The sequence below is a fragment of the Stegodyphus dumicola genome, chromosome 8, assembly GCF_044657685.1.
Source record: "Stegodyphus dumicola isolate Sdum_Otavi_A_Nest chromosome 8, ASM4465768v1".
Classification (NCBI taxonomy): domain Eukaryota; kingdom Metazoa; phylum Arthropoda; class Arachnida; order Araneae; family Eresidae; genus Stegodyphus; species Stegodyphus dumicola.
The window spans coordinates 27721436-27741321 of NC_140775.1; the positions used below are offsets into that span (position 1 = coordinate 27721436).

At 32.9% G+C, this 19886-nt stretch overlaps 1 protein-coding gene across 1 annotated transcript; it reads left to right on the forward strand.

Moving 5' to 3' along the window:
• Positions 1-4843: 4843 nt before the first annotated feature.
• Positions 4844-13733, forward strand: LOC118185072 (uncharacterized). The gene is made up of 2 exons (XM_035354865.2): positions 4844-4972; positions 13121-13733. The coding sequence occupies exons 1-2, from the start codon at positions 4946-4948 to the stop codon at positions 13538-13540; spliced, it is 447 nt and encodes a 148-aa protein (XP_035210756.1). The 5' UTR covers positions 4844-4945; the 3' UTR covers positions 13541-13733.
• Positions 13734-19886: the final 6153 nt, after the last annotated feature.

Sequence of the window (19886 nt, forward strand, 5' to 3'; positions counted from 1 at the left end):
AAGTATTGTAATAGCGAAAAGTTTCAGGCAGCATATTTCAACGAAAATATCCATTTTTACCGCTTTTGAATGTTTTTGTGTGATATCTGTATGTAAGGACAGAATAAAAGACTCTTTTCCTCCAAAAAAATTATAAAACTGCTTTAAAATGAATTCTGAAGAGAATTTTTCGTGGCGTATGTACGTATCTCGCATAACTCAAAAACGAGTAGCCTCAGAACGTTGAAATTTTGTATATAGGACTACTATAACATGTAGATGTGCACCTCATATTTTGGTTTCAATCGGCAGCGCCAAATGTATATATCCACTCTGTTACCTTGCTCAATGATCTCAGTTTCTTTACTCTTATATGTTTGTAAATTGTACATTTTTTGCTTTAAAAATGATTGAACTATGTTGTTTTTATCTTCTGGTTTAGGTTTTTATGCCTTTAGTAAATCTGTATGCAATATTTTTAGAATTATCAACAATTTTAAAGTTGTTTAAGTGTCGCTAAGCCTAATAATTTTTTTGATGGCGGCCATTGCTTGTTTACATTTGAAACAGCAGAGTAGTGGATTTGTTGCTAATCTAGAGAAACGTAGCTGCGCAACAACAAAGATAACACCTTCATTTATTATTGCAAATTAAGTCATGCTTAATCCTTTCTGGAATTTTTTCTTTTTGCAGTAATCAGATTTTTTTCATTTTGCAGTAAAATAAAAAAAAATTGTAATCAATCATCTAGGCTAATGTTTCATATTCGCCAAAATAGCATTGATTATTGTAATTCAAATTTAAGTAATTAACTTCATTTTAATGTTATTTATGTCATTTAATATTCTTCTTTCCTCTAAATTTATTTATTATTAGTTAATAATACTTTCAAATTTCAGGCAAATTTCTCTGCCATGATTCTGAAACTAAATCTAGCAGTATGATGACATACTATCACGAAATTTAATGCACATATGTTTGTTTATGTATGCTGCTAAATAAATATAAAATACCTGAATTTGTTTCAAAATATCATTACATAGATTTCTTTCGTTTAGCTGCAAAATGTCTGCAAAAAAACTCATTTTTTAAAATCCAGATTGGGCAGATTCTAATCTCAATCTTTCAGTGGAGAAAACAGCTCCTATTATAGCTATAATAGTAATGCTTTCAGGATTATATATATAAGTCATATGCAATTGGCAAATTTTTGTGTTTAAGTGGTACCATAATTAATTTATCTCTCAGCGCAGCCAACGCACACTATGCAGATAGACTGGAATTTTCTCAAAACACACCTGAAAAAGTCAGGTAATTTCATTCTCCTCTTTAGTGGCAACCCTGAGTAGGGGTTTCCTAGGCCATTTTCCACATCGGATGATGTATGCTGCACTATAGCGGTTCTGAACGAAACAAACTGGCATGAACCAGGGTTCGCCGTTCAGTGAGGCGATCGGTGATCGTTAGCTCCTTGCTGCGAAGCTAAGAATGTTTCCTGTAAATCGGGAAGGTTTTCAGAAGAGCAGGTATCATAGATGAGGTAATGTGATAGGTGAGAGCTTCATTAACGCTGAGCGCAGAAGTTTGCCTAAGCTCAGTGACCCTGTTAAATTCGTTCAACATTAGCTCAATAAAACTCATGGTGGCAAAAAAGCTTAGCCGATTGTCAAAATTCAGTAAAAGCGCAAACCAGCAATTGCAATGGCGCAGTCAAGAGTAAACCAAAACGCACGTCGCCGGCGAAAAGTCGTGCAAATGGAGACGAAAGCGAAGTCTGCGTCCGAAGAGAATTAAATGACTTGAAACACCTTCAACCATAAAATAAAATCAACTCCATATTTAACAATAGTTCTTTCCCCCTTCCTTAGTTTGTTTGTTTATGTGTGGTATGGGAGTAGGTGTAAACGAATCTGTGTAATAAGTAAAACGTTTTATAATTTCAGGTGCGTAGCTAGAGTTTTCAGCGCCCGGGGACAACTGAAGAATTTGCGCCCCTTTCTGTGTGCCAAGAATGGAAATTATTTCATTAAAAAATTTCGTAGCATCAATTTAGCGCCCCTTGGATGCTGCGCCCGGGGACAGATGTCCCCTCTTGCCCTACCCTAGCTACGCCACTGTATAATTTGATTATTCTCTACATATAAATTAAAAGAGAATTTCATACAGTAAAACTTATTTGTTGCAAATTTAAATTTAATGGATCATAGACAAAATTACATTCACAGCAAAAGATTAAAAAGAAGTAATTTTTCGGCTTCTTTTTAAGTAAATATGCCCTTTTATGTAAAAAATGTTAATGTGATTTTGATTTTAAGTGCTTCTTGCTCATTACTACAAACTGAAAGGCTATCAATTTCTGTATTCATTTTCCCATTAATTTCGTTTTAGTATTTTGCATTGATTAACTGTAAACGGGGTTTCACTTTTCAAATTGTTGCCACCAAATGTTAGAGCCTTACACTATATTTAAAGAAATGAAATACTGAAGAATCTACATGAATGTATGTATGTTTCATGCACTGTGAAAAAACAACGGTACCTAGGTAGATTCAAATTTTGAGCAAGTAGTCGTCCACTCGAATATGGGCATCTGGAAGCCCAAAATTTGGAATTTAGATTTTGTTTTATTGTCTATTTCATATTTTATAAAATTTTAACGAATTTTTGATTACTCAGCGATTTTAAAGCGAGCAATGGCAACACTGCACGGAAAATTTAAAATAAATAAATTATCTCCAGCGTGCGAGACTGTGTAATGGAAATTCTACAGATATGATCTTTTAAAATTATTTTATGATGTTGCTGTTGAATTTTATGGTTCAAGTGCGAAGAACATGATATTTAATAAATAACTGTAACACACAAAATGTTAAAAAAACATAATATAAAATCTGAAACCTTTCAATTTTTTTTTTAAATTTAAAATAATATTTTTGAATCAATATGCTTGTAATTAAAGTAAAAAAAAATCCGCTAAAATATTTATGCCCTGGTGAATATCAGATGCGAATAACAGCTTTCATTTGCATTTATTCTATTAAAAGTTTTTTTTAGAAAAGGTGCCTATAATTCCTTTTTAAGGATATACGCTAACTGATTTAATTTGGTTATACGTCAATTAACACTGTTCTTCAACTCAGTAAAAGAGTTTTTAGCTTTTTCCGTTTTGTACCTGATTCTGTTATTTGTCAAGCACCAGTGAGAGAGAAAGTCAAATAAGTTGGTTCAGGGGGGGGGATATTACTCGAATTTCTTTATATAATTCAATGATTATAATTTTCATAAACAAAGGCAAGTGATAAGGTTAAATGTTGATTGTAATAAGCATATAGTATAAGGTGGTCACAAAAAACTTTCCCGATATATGAACGCCTAACGGCCTATTTCCTCAACCAATCGAAATGAAATTTCAGGTATTGTTATTTGAAGGTATGCGCTCGAGATTGCAATCATTCAAAACAATAGAACTCTCACAGTTACGGTTACAGTGAAAACATTTTGAAATTTTTGAAGGGAAACACCCACTTCTTTCCTGCGCAAAGTGATCACCGTATAAAAAAAAAAAAAAAAAAAAAAAAAAAAAAAAAAAAAAAAGCCGTTATTGAAATTAGAAAATTAGATTAATTTTAGAAGCATCATTTTCCTAAAAAATTTGTAAACTAAGAAGTATTTTTTTTTTTTTCTTTTTTCGGTGAGGTGAATGAGCCATACATATTTAAATATGCATTTTTAGTTTACGTTTATTTCAGTTCATATTATTTTTCTATAGTTTTTAATTGAGGAGGTATATGAATTTTAGAAAGGTTTAGGTGGGGCATTGCACAAAAAAAGGTTGGGAAACACTGGATGAAAGCTTCTGGCCGCCACGTCATGTTGTTACTTACTAACAACAGAGATACTAATAAGATTACTTACTATCTGCCTAAGTTGTATTCCAGCTTTAGCGTGTTGCTAGCCGATGTTCAAATTACGCGCCGTTAATCTGAGCCAGTGCAGTCTCAGATTACGTCCCTACGTTTGAAATCTAACTTGATTGATCTAACTACATTTGAAATCTAACTTAATTGATTGATCTAACTACATTTAAAATCTAACTTAATTGATTACTATTATGTTAAATAAAATAACTGCATACAGCGTATGTTCGTCTTTCACACAAGCAGTGCATTTATATTCATTTAAAACTTCAATAAAAATGTTATTTTAACCTTCCTTAGACTCCATGATTTGTTTTAGACGAAGCGATACCTTGTTATCAAGTCTAGTAGGGTAAGCTTCTAGGTGACAGTAAAACCCTAAAACATAATTAATTTTACTATTAATTACAGAATGCATGCCTCTCATTTTTTGAAGAACAGTTATAAGGATCGTTTACACTGTCAAAAACCTAAGCGTAAAAAATGCATGATACACCTATGATGTAAGAAATGCCCACGTTTGAAGCAGAATCCAATTCTGTGGTCATTATTGAATTCATTTTATTATTAATTTACTTATTATTAATTTAATTTTTTATTATTTATCCAGTATCATTTAACTTGATACTTAATTTTAATTGCTCGCTATTTATAAAATTTAAAATTAGAATATTTATTTTCATAGTTCCTTATAACCTTCTTTGGAGCTCTGGTACATTTAATTTTAGAAATTAAACTGTGCGATTCATGCGGATATGCTTTCAATTTTGGCTGGTTATTAATACCCTCAGCAACGTAATAATGCTGAATAAAAACCTATGTAATAAAAATTAGAATGTATATTTTGAAACACAGTAATTATCACTTGTAATATTTGCATATATTTAAAATAGCGTAGATCCTACAGACACACGCATGCAGTCATTCAACCAAATTACGTCAGTGACGTGTAAGCGATGTGATGTTAGCCGGCCCTGTTTATATTTAATTGTAGTGTTGTTTCAGAAGTAGTATTCATTTACTTTAGAAATTGTGTTTTTATTTGATAAATGATGGTTCATAAGAAGTTTTCCAATGTAAGTTATTCTAATTTTTAAACAGCTTTAGTGCAATGTAGTTTAAAAAGAAAACTTTATGATAGTTATTCGGGCAAATTTTGTTAAATTTTTATGAAAGGAAATAGCTTTTTACTACATCAGTTGCATTTGGTCGGTTTAATTCATATGAATCATATTCGTGGGGGCTTAAAATTATCTGAATACCTGTCGTTATTTATTTGCGTTCTCGATTATAAATAAGTGTAAGGTTAAGACATTTCTCTACCGAAACTTCTTTTTATTGATTCAGTTATGAAATTTAAATAAAGGCCAAAATGTTTCATGAGAAGATGTGTCAAATTTGAAAACTTTCTTTTAAATGAAAACATCTAAATTTAAACGTATTACGCATGCAATAAACAGGAACAATTTTCTGGCAGACTATAATTTGCGATCTTTGCAGATAGGTTATATAATGCTTTTTAATGTTCTAAAGCACTTTTCGTTGATAATCAATAGCAGTAATTTGAATATCAGAAATAAGAAAAATAAGCACATTAAGTCTTGTACTCGGTTTAATGCCTTTGATTAAGCAAAAAGTTCGAATTTCCTATTATAACATTCCAAACAAGTGCCGAAAAGTTATTTCTTGAATACTTTCTTTCAAGTTTTAATTTTGAGTAACTGTACTCGTAAAGAATTTACACATCTGAAAGAGCACAGGTGCAGAATTTCTCTTGTATATAATATTAACTAAGCATCTGTAAAACATTCGTGTACTTCTTATATATATATTAAAATTTTGTCTTTGAAATTTATAACTTTTTTCTAAATTTAATTTTGACCTAATAATTACGTACTGAAAGCCATGGACCGAAGCGGAATAATTCCATTTGTATCATTTCTGCTTATTATTCGGTTGTTGAATTTGGATTTTAATAATCCTTTGGATGCAGTTTTTAGCGTGAATTTAGGTAACCAATTGGAAAAATGTGCCCTGAATGGCTAATTGATATATTATTCATTGAAATTTCCTATATTTATGAAAATTTGTTTTCCGAGCACAAGCTGAGAATTTCTTTTCAAGACGGCAACAGAGTACTTGTGATTTATGCCCTCAAAAGAAAATTAAAATAGAAGTTCTAGGGAAAACTTTTTTTAATATTTTCAATCATTTATTAGTACTGCATAACGCAACTTTTTACTTTGATGTATCAAACAACTTCAAGAATGCTAAAAAGATGCTCCAAATGAAATTAGATTTTGCTTTCTTTTGACAGCTGAAGTGGATGGGATCGTAAAAAGATGTTCGAAAGATGTGCTACCTGTTTTTACATACATTTATGCCAAATTCTATCTTCTTCAAGAATATTTTCATCAGCCGAATGAGTAGATTTTTTATTGATCATAACTCTGAATTAAATAACCTTTCTTGGCACATCATTAAGAACAAACACTGCATTATTTTTTAATTACCTGATCCGTGGAGTCCCTTTTTAAGGAAAACTGGCTGGTATCCGCATTACACATAGGGAACCACAAAAGCGCTCGTTCGCCGGGACCCGAACCCCGGACCGAACTACCAGTGTTCAACAGCTTTTACTGCTCGGCTGCTGGTGGGCCTACTGTATTAGTTTCAGCTAAGAAAATGAGCGCTTGCCGTAGTCAGTTAGCAAAAGCGATTGATATTTTAAAGTTATTGCTAAATCAGGAAGAATATTTTTAAATCGCAGTATTTCGAGAAATTTTGAACTGGTGAATTCTAATTCAGATACAATGTTAATTCATGTATTTATTTCTAATAGTTTCAATAATTCTTTGAAATTAATATTATTTTCATGTAAGTAGTATAAAAAGAAACCCATTTGCTCAAAAGTTGCATTTTAATCAATAATAGTGAAATTTTCTCTTCACCGTCCATCAAATATCTTCTCTACATTTTCCTCTTTAAATTCAAAATTTTGTCTTTCCTCCTTTTCAAAACTTGTTTTGAGCCCGAAAGATTTACTCTATACAGTGTTTCTGTGAACGACTGGTTACCACAATCAGTTTCACAAGATAAACTGTAAATTTTATTGATGTGGTAAAGGTTGTCTGACGTTATTTAGATTTTCCTATAATGCCTCACCAACAGGTTTCAAATATCAAATATGAAAGTTTTTGGATCTTTCCGTTATACAGACATCGCACCTCAATCCTCTACGAAAAAATATACGCGCCAACGTTGTCTTGTTAGCCACCATTCAGTTAAATGTGATATCTTTATCTCTTCTAAAAATTTTCTTGTTTTCAAAGCAAGCATTTTTAATGAAATGTCTTCAATGTGAATCAGATTGTACCAGTCTTTGTTCATTAAAACAACTAACCTAAGATATCTCTTTATTTTTTTAATGTTTAAAGAAATTTTGTAGTCAAAATGAATTGATGAAACATATTTAATCTCTAAAAGTATTAAGTGAGCACATATCTTTCTAAACAATCATTTAGCGCGTGTTGTTTGTTTTACAACAAAGAAGAAAAACTCCTCCTAGAAGCGAAGTTTATATGAAATCCTGAAATTTTATAGCTCTTAAATTGTTTTTGGTAAACTTATCGCCGAGTAGTAAAGTCGCTGAATAGTTGTAGTTGACATGGGTTCGATTTCAGACGTATGGGCTGGCTGCATGAACATTTTCGTGGTTTATCCCATGTGTAACGGGCATATGAGCTAGTTTTCTTTGGCTCTTAGTGTCGAGCGAAAGTATCGTACCTATGCGAAGAATACCGGGCCGCATATTTCACAAGTGCACATCTGTGTAGCCACCAAGGGAGTGGCTTCTAGGATGCACCAATGGGCTTCCAGTAATATTTCTGTCATGTCACATGATCTTTCGGCGCGCTTTAAGATTTAAACGAGATGAGTGAAAATATTTTGCCACGCAATTTTCTGTACAAAATAAAGCATCGTCGATTTCTCAAAATTTTCATTGCGAAGTTAGATCAAATGTAAGTGATTGTGAAGATTTCACTACCTGGTTGAAAGAATTTAAAATAAATACAAACACATGTTGGATACTCCGCAAAAATATCCATGCGAAATATTACTTAATAATTGGTCAATAAGATGAAGAAAGAAATATGTGATAAACATCTGAGCCCAAATACATAAAATTATGCATATGAGAAAAAATATTTACATCAATTATATAAGTAAAAAGAAGTCTATATTATTGCAGTCTATATGAAAAAAAAAAAAAATGTTCTATAATAACAGCCAATGCAGAATTTTACTTAAAGTGAACTTTACTAATTTGCATTTGTGTACATTTAGTGTGTTAAATTTCACATTTAATAACTACTTAATGTTAAATGTACTGTCTGCACAAGAAATACTCATCAAACAGAATGAATTTATCTTATTCACAACGAATATATTCAATTTATTCACATATAACTAACTTTTAATGCTAACAATGGATATAATCGGATCATACACAGTATTTATTCTGAATCTTAAACTTTCAAAATCAAAAGAATGCAAGCACTGAAATAAGAAAACACTAGATTCGTTGTAACCCTTCCAGTCCTTCTCAGCTAAGAAACACTTGAAATCTCTTAATCCACATGTGTTAGTAAATGCATAATATTCGAGGCTAATTGTAGCTTGAGTCAATTTCTCGATGTAAAGAGCGATAATATGCCGTGAACATCAATCCAAATATCAATGCGTGATAAAAATCGCGAAAGTGAAAGGTCGGTGATTAATTACACTGACAAAACAAAAGCACTACGAAATTTTCTGCTATTACGCCATACATTTATAACTGCGAAACAAATGCAAATTAAAACGTAAACAACATACGCTCACATGCACGACGATTTAGCGTCACAAGAGCAACAGAAGCTCATTGGTCCATTTTCGAAACTCCTCCCTCAGTGGCTACCCTGATGTGCACTTGTGAAATATGCTACCGGGCCAATTTGAGGAATTTTGTGAGTTTTAGGAAAAAACTCATAAAAACCAAATTTTAAACAAAATTTAAAAACCAGCATATTACAAAACAAAGAAAGAAGAAAGTAATGCCAATTGTATTTCAATATTCGTTGAAAATCATACGAATAACATCAATATAAAAGCACCATAAAAAACAACCAAAAAAATTCTGAAAGCTTTCGGATTTTATATTACGCCCAAAGGGGTGCTTTTTCAACATTTTGTGGGTTACCTTCATTTATTAAACATCATGTTCTTCGCACTTGAGCCGTAAAATAATTTAAAAAGAGCACATCTTTAGAATTTCTAATACAGTCTCTTGCGCTGGAGGTAATCTCCCCCTCGCCCCGTACAGTGTTGCTATTGCGGGCTTTGAAATCGTTGAGTTAATCAAAAATTCGTTAATGTTTTACAAAATATGAAATAGATAATAAGAAAATTCCAAATTTGTGCTTCCAAAGGCCCATATTCGAGTGGAGGACTACGTTATTTAGAATATTTCTCTAGGTACTGTTTTTTTTTTCCACAGTGCGAGAAACATACGTAGATTCATACAAAATCTTTATTTAATTTATTTAAGTATAATGCAGGGTTCTATTATTTGGTGGTAACAATTCGAAAAGTGAAACGCCGTTTATCGTGAACCAAAGCTAAATACCAAAACGAAATTGATAGCTGTTTTGGGTACATTGCTCCTTTGGGTTAAAAATAGTTTAATTGTATTTCAATGAACTTAGACAATTTATAAGTTCTATAAATTTATTTTAAGGCGAGAGTTCTCTTGGTATGCGAATAGTAAAACGCCATCAGATACACAAAGATGTAGTGTTGTTGGCACTTTCCGCAAGTGTTGTGAATGACGATATATCTTCATCCATCAGTAAAATGGTTAAGACACTGTTAAAGTTGAAAGGCAGAAAATTCTTTAGAACTCGGGAAAGAGCTTAGCGGCAGAATTTAGAAGCCGGACGGCAGAATGTCTAGCACCGCTTCCTTAAAAATTCTCCACGAAGGCACCTCTTTCTCGAGTTTTTTGCTACAATCAAATAAACCAAAACAATCTAGCGCCGATCCTGCATGCAAAAACAGAGAATCTAAATTAATGTTTAATTACAATCCGGTTTTGTAAATCGTTTCGAAGCATTTTGCCATGAGTTGTATTTTAATCTGTTGCTTGTACGTAGTTAAATTGACTTCAGTAACTCTTTCGATCAATTAAAGGCAAACAGAATTAAGAAGATGCCTGAAACGTTAAGTAAAATCCTACTTTTAATAAAATCTCTCGTTTGTCGAGCAAGAATAAAGTCCTTAGCAAATAACAGACAGTCATAAGAAGATAAATTAATTTAAAAATTTATCTTAATATCACTGTGTTAAATTAAAATATATTTAAATTTTTTAACTTCTGAAATAGTGAAAGAAGTCCAGAATCTCTTAATCCTTCGTAAAAAGGGCTAGATCGAAAATTGTATTCAAATATTAAATATCCGATAATTAAGAGAGATCCACACTACAGACAGTTGCTATTAGTAGAACATGCCATTGTAACACCAGATCTGAGTGAGTCTTTACAATATGGTAACTTGGCGATTTTTTGGCGAAAATTTGGGGACCAACCCTGCTACAGCAACCTGCTAGTTTTGTTTTGAACGTCATTTTGTTTTCACGAAGTAAAGGCATGTTTTTTTTTTTTTTTACTCAACATTTTTTCCAACAATCTGCTAGCCGAATTACGCTTATACTAGAACTTTTATGGAACAAAAATGCTTAATCATGACGAAGATTAGGTGCGAAATTGGGAGAAAGTGCAGAATCGCAAACTGCTTGCCGCGTTTTTAAGAATTGCACATACACGGTATCCATGTACACGTCGACCTATTTTCACTTTAAAAAAAAAAAAAAAAAAAAAAAAAAAAAAAAAAAAAAAAAACATCCCAGAATTGCACAAAAATGGCATTGCGCATATTCTTGACTTTATCTATGACTTTATTTACACATCGACCTATTTTCACTTAAAAAGTCAAGACAAAAATCAAATTCTTCTTACTCTTGTAAAAAGCGCCAAACAAATAAGTGGGCGATTCTGCACTTTAGCTGCGAAATTAGCTAGTGCTTATTAGTTAAAATCACGATCGGAATTTTCCGAAAAATGTCTCATTACATGTCTCATGATCTCTCATTTCTCTGAGACAAAATAATCTGTGATTCGAACCGTGTACTTCTCAGATTATTGCTAAAGTCCTAGCTAGTAACCTTTATCGCCTTACCAAAATGTCGCCAAACTACCTGTTACCATATTCTAAAGATTAGCTCAGATCTGCTAAGAAATTAATCAGAAATATAGCTACACATATGAGAAACTTAGTTTTATGGTATGTTATACCAAAAAGGAAAATATTAAGCCAATTTTCGTTCATTTGACGTATGAACGCATGTTTTCGGATTGCTTGCTGTTGACCAAGATGATGCTGAATTTGTAATGACAAGTTAAGGATTGCGGTGGGGATGACTGCATATCGGATGCAAGTCCATAAGACATCTTTAAAGTAGTATACTTTCCCGATTACCAGAAATGGGAGAAAACGAGTGTTTACAACAAGAAACGTCCAGAAAAGAACTCCTTCAAAAGACTCTCAAAAGCAACACCGGTATGTTCGCTAATAACTCATGCGACACATTAGTCTAATTGATGATGAACAGCAACTAAATAAATCTAGTTGATGTTGCTGGATGATTACTGTTCAGGCCAAAGAATTGACTTTCCAGTTGCATCAGTTCACTTCCGTAGCTATTACGTAGACAGATTCCTGAATCGCCCTGCATATTTACATCACAGAATAAAATAATCTCATTGTTTTGCGGCCCAGAAATGATGGTCCGCTCGTACCGAACTATCTAAACATCGCCGCAGGTCATCGACAATGCGAAATGTCTGTTATCTCTTTCCTTGGTCACCAAATCAAAAGGTGTCTAAATGAGATAGTGACACGTGTTTGGAGAGCTCAGTCAACAGTTTTTGTTCCGTTACTGGGATTTTCTATATAATTTATAAATATTTTAACTACATTACATTAGTATTTCCCGGCAATTTTGTTTTCATAATATTATCATCTATTACAAATGGATATTTTAAATTTAAAATAAAATATCCATTTACAGGCAATAAAATCTCAATCTACGAATATTCTATTTGTATAAACAATATTTTTCCAGAAAGGGTGCTTCCGCAGCGGACAGCGGAATTAAAAAGGAGTTAAATTGCTAAAATTTAGTGAAGCACTTGACGGCAAAATTTAGGAGACAGGCGACAAAATGCCAAGCGCTGGCACTGAGTGCTACTACTACATAGACAAAGTAGAATATAAATCAGTTTAATTATAATCAGTTCTTGTAAATCGTTTACGGAATATTTTGTCATCAATTATACTTTTACCAGCTGCTTGCAACTAAATTAATTTCAGTTATTCTTTCGACCAAGTAAAGATTAAGAAGAGGCATGAAATATTAAATTAAGTCCTATATTTTTAATGAATTTTTTCCTTTGTCAAGGAAAACTAAAATCCTTAGCAAATAAGTGACATGAACATAATTTAACGAAAAGAAAACATCTACTTAGCTATAACCATATCTTAATATGGCCATTGTTTTTCAATATGCAAGAAAAATTTATCTTAATATGCCCGTTAAATTAAATTATATTTAAATTTTTAAAATTAAAAAAATACAATGAAAGAAGTTCAGAATTTCGTTAATTGCAGTAGGCTTCCTCGCAATAGGATTTTAACGTAGCATTATTACCGTTGATTATGAGAAGCTGGTTGGTTATTTGAATAGAGCAAAGCCACTAGGGCTATCAGTTTAAGAGGCGGAATGCCTTCGTGGAAGATTTTCTGAGGGAAACTAGTTCGTATTCACGTTACACACAGTGGAAAATTTAGGAACGCAGCTTAGCTCTTTCTGGATTTGGATCTAAACCGGGTCGAACTACTAGTATTCAACCTATGAGAATCGAGAGAAAAGATTCTAATAACCAATGAAGAACAACAGTAACATGAACTTAGTTGATATCGATATGCATTTCCCAGTGGCACCAACCTATTTTTCTTAGCTATATACAGCCATCATGCGATGAGATAAACATGTAGCCGTATACTTGACTTGCCCTGTGTTTTTTACATCAGTATAGCATAAACTAAGTCTCTTTTCTTTTTCAGCCGACAGATGAAGATGGTATAGCGGAGGCTTTTTCGAAAACTCCGCATTCCTTGCCTTGTAGAAAACGCCGTCAAGTTTCTGACGAGGAAAACGCTGCAGGATTTAAATTCAACTTCCCGGATCCTGAAATCGATAATTCTTCAAAATCTCCATCAGCTGTTGAGAGTAACGGCAATACCTCACTTCCAGCTCATTCCTCGGAAGCAAAGGATGGCAAATCAAAACATGGTAAACGGAAGACCTCGTTAAAGAATAAAAATGAAGAATCTAAAACCTGGAAAGATCAGTCAGCAATTTTGCTAAAAACTGTATACATGATGGGCATCGCATGTTTTCGGATTGCGTTTTATATTCTTTGTCGCGCATTTTATTATTTAAAGAATAAAGTTGGACAGAAAAAGAAGTTGACTTCGGAATAATCTCCTTCGGTTGCAGAATGATTCATTCAAGTATCACAGCAAAGTAATTGGACTTCCCAGTACTTGTTAAAACCTTGCTCTGTTTTAAAACTTTTTACATTCAAGTTCTATTTTTAAGATGTGAACTGAGGACAAAGTTTTAATAGTGTTGTTCTTTAACCGAAATTGAACTTCGTTTTTAGAAATAAATCGTTTTTCACTAAAAGTACTGTTTTTAATCATTATAATTCATTTTTAATCAAATTTATAAATTTCAGGTCATACATTATTTGCTTAGCACTTGCTTTACCAGCCGCTCAGAAGGTATAGTGGTTAGGGAAATCTACTGCAGTACTGAAGCGCCCGGGTTCGAATCCCCGAGAAGGCATGGATTTTTTATAAATGTATTGTCTTTGCGGCATAGGGGCACTCTAAAAATATGGTGAGCCGAATGTCCTCTCGTGTTGATTGGTGGTAAAGGAGAGGGGTTCTTTCCCTCAAAATTGGGTTGGAAATAAATCATTTATAACTCCCTCAAAATTGGGTTGGAAATAGATAATTTATCATTTGATTATTTCTGAAAATAGATCATCATATAAGTCTCTTTAGGGCTCTGTCAACCATTCTTCCATGAAATTCATGGGTAAGACAATAACTTGCTTTAGCAGAAGAGTAGATGAAAGAGATTCGTTATTGAAGAGATGAGAAAGCAATACAAATTTAACATATAGCAAAACTTGGAGGATAAGGTTTGTTAGATGCATTAAAATATTTCAAAACACTTAAATGCATAAATTCTGGCAATAAGTTACATTGCTTTGAAACTATAAAAATGTTTTTAAATTAGAGAACAGTGCTATAAAGTTAAACCTTCTTGAACAAATTTCTGTTGTTATGCCAGTTAATGGAGAATTTTATTGAAATAATTGATGCATAAACATTTTGTTGGCTGAAATTTATCGCTGAGCAATTAACTGTAACTCGGTGTTCAAATCCCGGCGAACGGGCTGACTGCTTGGGAGTTTTCGTTGTTTTCCCCATGTATAACGTATATGAGCTAATTCTGTTTGATGAATCGTATTCGATGATATGCTGGTTGAGGAAACATCGTGGAAAAACTGAAATTTAGGTAGATAATCTGTGACTGAATTGGCACTGTGCTACATTCAGATAGTATGAATCCTGGTATTTGCTCAACCGCTAAATTCGCATAGAACGCACGAGTTCAGAAAATTAAGAGCTCATAATAAGTTTGAAAAAAATCTGAAATGTTTCAGATTTTAAATTGCGTCCGAAGGGGCGTTTTTTTAACGTTTTGTGTTTTACCTTTATTTATTAAATATCATGTTCTTCGCATCTAAACCGTAAAATTTAGTTCAATAGCAATGTCTCAAAATAATTTAAAAATGAGCATATTTTTAGAACTTCCGATACGCAGTTCGACGCACTGGAGTTTTCCTCATAGAGTGTTGCCATTGTTCGCTTTTAAATCGTTGAGTTTGTTACTAAAAAATTCGTTAAAGTTTTACAAAATATGAAATCGATAATAAAACAAATTCCAAATTTCAAATTTGGGATTTCAGATGTCCATATTCGCAGTAGGATTACGTCATTCAAAATTGGATGGCTCTAGATAGCGTTGTTTTATCACAATGCGAGAAATGTGCATACATTTATGTAGATTTTTCATTATTTAATTTTTCAAAATATAATGCAGGACTCTTAACATTTTGTGGCAACAGTTTGAAAAGTGAACCGAAATTTATAGGAGTCCGACGCAAAATGCCACCTGTAATGTTTTTGACACGAAAATTCAAAAACGGAAATTTATCTGAAGAGATGTGTGCGACCGCTCTATCGCCCACATCTTTGTCTTGAGCACACAGACATTGAGTAACCATATTATAGCAATTTTTGGGTTAATTGGTATTTGTTTAGGTGTTGGCCACATAGTTTGTTAATCTAGCAGTAGGTAGAATCAGCGTGCAGTACAAAGACCTGGTCCTGATGATTAGAGAACTTGTGGTGTGGCATGTTCTTTATAAATAATCATGCCGTTTACAATAGCACATCGGATGTTTATTGTCGGAAAAACAAGTCTATGCTAAGGAATAATTTCATGTTAGACTTCTAGGTGCAAAGAAACTGAACAGCAAGATGAAAAATCGTGCGCTTTCTACAGATAAGACTCTGATTATGTATACTGGGTTATTCAGATTTCCCTCCGGGTATTTAGAACGCTGTAATAACAAAAAAAAAAAAAAAAAAAAAAACTAAGACGAATACAGCAAAAACTAACTGTGCACTAAATACAGAAATAATTCGTCTTTTTATAATAGCAGTTTGCAGTGTAGTGGCCCGAATAGTGCATATGGAAGTACTACAATTGGGGTTAATGTCCCAATTAACATGAACATGAGGATGACGACTTTGGTTTTGAACAAGAGGGAGCTCCCCATTTTCTGCGGGATGTGCGGAGTATCTTAACACGCATTCCATATCCTGATCCCGTGTGTGAAGATTGTATGAAAGTGACCTCAAGTTATTTTCTGCAGTTAGACGTGGAAAACAAAGAGGAGTTTTTATATGAGCGGAGTGACTCACCCTTCTTTCTTCAGCACCCCAGCTTTATTTAACTGTTGTTTTTTAAGTTATGTGTTGGATTGAAGCTCATTCTGGGCACTAGGGAAATGAGGCGGCGGACTTACTTGCAAAAGAGGCGGCGGAGAACCTAGACGCGCAGCAAAAGAAGTGCTCCTCCAAAAAAGTATTAAAAAGACAACGTGGAAGGATGCTTTCTAATCCACTGACAAGAGGACTAGGATTCCCTCTCACACGACAGACACACGTGCGATTTCTTCCACAGGGTCAGTACAGACATGTTAATATTAGACCCGCATATAACGTGCTTCGTAACTAAACACTGGCCATTTCCCACTTTTACGATAGACACCTAACAAATACCAATGTCTGTGTATGCGGAGACATGGGCGATCATGATCATTATCTGACACGAGACTTGCACGAGACTTTCACCACGTTCTGCCAACTACAAATACAGCCGCCTACAAAAAAATTATGGTCAAGCAACCTTCAATACAGAGAAAAATAAGTCTAGTGATTCTAAAATTCCAAGCGCTAAGGCACTGAACTCTGCAGTGTAGAACACGGTCCCATCTAGCCATAGGAGACCTAGTTCTTACATGCATATTAATATCTTTATACCAGTTAATGTAATCTTAATGCATAAGTTTAACGTTCAATCTAATCGAGTAAGGGAATGCCCATTTTATGTTTTGTATGTATGCATGTATTAATAATGTATAATAGTCTATAGTTATAAGTTGCGTAATCTGCGCTGTTACTACTCTGCAATGTCTGTAGAGTTTAGGAACTTTTATTCACTTAAGGAACACTTAAGGATTGTTTATATTTGCATTAAACTTGAGGAAAACCGCAAAAATGTTTATATACAGTGGTAAGCTGTAGCGGAGCTCATGCAGCCGATTTGTTAAATTTACATTTGATTTGCCAGGCCTAAGCCTGAACAAAATGTGAAAAAAAGCTTTTGAAATTCTTTGAAACACAGAAATACTTTTTAAAGTAATCTCTCAGCGTTATAAATTTTATTCGATAATGAAAATTAATTTTGATTTGTTTAGAAATGTCTATAACACTTAGTGTTTCGTTTCATATTATATTGTGTTAAGATGCCATAGCATTAACTATTCATCTCTATCACCAATCCCGAGTTCTAATAGTTGCTGTCTTTCTCTGAACATAAGCTCTTTAATTTATCTTTGAAATTATAACAACGCATTATTTTTCAATTCAACAAGTAAGTATTTAAAAATAATCACAGATACGTTTCGTGTATATTGTCCGATGAAAGTTTTCCATATATAATCAAATTATCAATTTTATTTCTTTTGTTCTCTCATATTATAATAGTTTATTGCTTATCATTACACAATTAATAATTAATGAATAAGGTAATTAATGAATAAATCTTTTAATAATAGAGCATTAATAATAAAGTATTTATAGCTATTTTAACCTACTACAGATATTCACACCATTAATATAATTAATGAAAACCATTTGAAACCAAATTATCAGTGAATTATAGTTGAGAATAATGGGCCCCCCCATTATTCTGTACAGTACTGGAATAATTTAAAGATTAAATCCGACAATTTCTTAGGATGGTTTTGCAGTTGGAAAAACGAAAATATAAATTAAACTTGGAGACATCTTCTTGATTGGTAGAGAGGATAAAAAACGAATTCACTGGCCACTAAAAAGAGTGATTGAACTCTTTTCTGTGAGAGACGGGCGTACAAGACTAGTAAAAATGAAAACTTGTACAGGATCTTTACTCAGACCTATTCAAAGGCTGTACTCCTTGGAAGTTACCGAACATTAACTTAAAATAGACACTTTATATTTTGAATATTTCATGTATTTTAGAAAGTTTACATTTAATGTTTATATTTAGTTTTGTCCCAAAGGTTCTAAAACTCAAGTGGGGAGAATATTGTGCCACTTATGGTAAGTAAATTACCTCAGTTAATACTTTGTCTGAAAAAGAGTAGTAACGCCTCGGTTTATCACGAGACTGTGATTAGAACAGTAGTTTCTAAAATTTTTAAAAAGTAAATTAGTTTTGTAATGAAGCGGTTTGTTGCAAATAATTAAAATAAAATGTTTATGCCTTTAAAGAAACTTCTTGCCTGTTAATTCAAGCGAGTCGTCTCATTTATCTGATTTAATGAGTATCTTTAGTCTAAAGTAACCGACAGTAAGAATCTTTGGTTTCTGAGCGTATTTAATGAACTTTGTCAAGCTTTTTATCAATAAGCAAAAGGATTGAACGTAATGAGGGTAAATTTGCAATGCTGTAATTTCGAAGATTAAGCAGAACGTTTTTCTCCAGCTAAGGGAGTGAAAATGACCCCCCCGCACCCAAAGACAGAAAAACTGAGCCGCCAACTCTGTCTGTTGATCGAAAAGTGAAAGCAATTTTTGAAAAGTTGGCGGTAGAAAGGGGTTAGAAATGAGACCATAAATCAGAACGGAGAGGTTTGTGGTTGGGAAACTCCTCCAGAAAATCTAAAATCTAATTCATGATCGGAAGCTTATTTTTGAATAATATTAGCCGCAGGGAGAAAGAAAATGGGATTTGTTTTTTACCAGCAGTTATAGGAAAAGGAGGACATATGAATTTTTTTTTTCCGAACATAAATCTCTAGTTCAGTGTTCTGTTTCTTTAGTCAATGCATACTAAGCCACACTGGGAGGAAACACTGTAGGTACTGTATGAATTCATATCTAAAATAGGGTCTTTAAATATCAAATAGCGAATTTTACATTGCTTCAAAATAAAGGTATTTTAAGAACTGGGATCTCATTATAAACGTATACAGACGGGAGGTGGGCATACTGCATAATTGTACCATAGCAAACAAGTTGCTGAAATGGACCTAATAGGAAAAAGACTAGCCCAAGTGGGATTTCTTCCTCTCTTGCGATGTACCATGAGTGACCCTCTGATTACAAATCGAGAACCGAGATTGAGCCAGAGAATTTTACAATGGTTCGCTATTGCTCCGCTTATGATATTTCATCTTATAACGGTAGTTATGTTACTTAAAATCTTAACCAATAAAATCAAATATCTGGTAAAAAATAGCACTTTTTACCAGAATACCTTCTTACCAAATCTTCTTACTACTTCTTTCTTTAATTTCTAAATTTAGAAGTGCTAGAGAATATAAAAGACCGTCAAGAAAACGGAACAAAATAAATAAGCAAAATATTAAACTAATTAATAATAAAACAGTAATTAAAATTAAAATTCAGTAAAATGTAAAGAGATAAATAAAAATTCAATAAATAATTATATTAATGTTAATTGTTAAATAATAAAATAAGATAGGGGAGTTCGTCTTATTTAGGGTTCTGACTGGAATTTTAAGTTCACTTAATAAATATGAAGTTGCTGAACTGAACTTTGGATGAATTTAGGCCCTGACTATACAGTATAATGTATTACTCGAAGGGATGATAGAAACAAAGACCATTCATTCTTTTCCCAGCACACGAACGAAAAAATGTTACAGTAGCTAAAGTTTCACTAAGGAAAATAGAGAGACTAATCAAAATAGTAACAGAGCATGGCGAAAATTTTAATGGAAGATGTGTAGATATATAAACAAAGTTTTTTGACCACCATCTGTTACCAATATAATTCTATCATTCAAACAGAATACAGTGGAACCTCGAGATACGAGTTTGATTCGCTCCAGCATTGAGCTCGTATAGCGAATTTCTCCTATTTAGAAACAAACTTCTGAATTGAAAATAA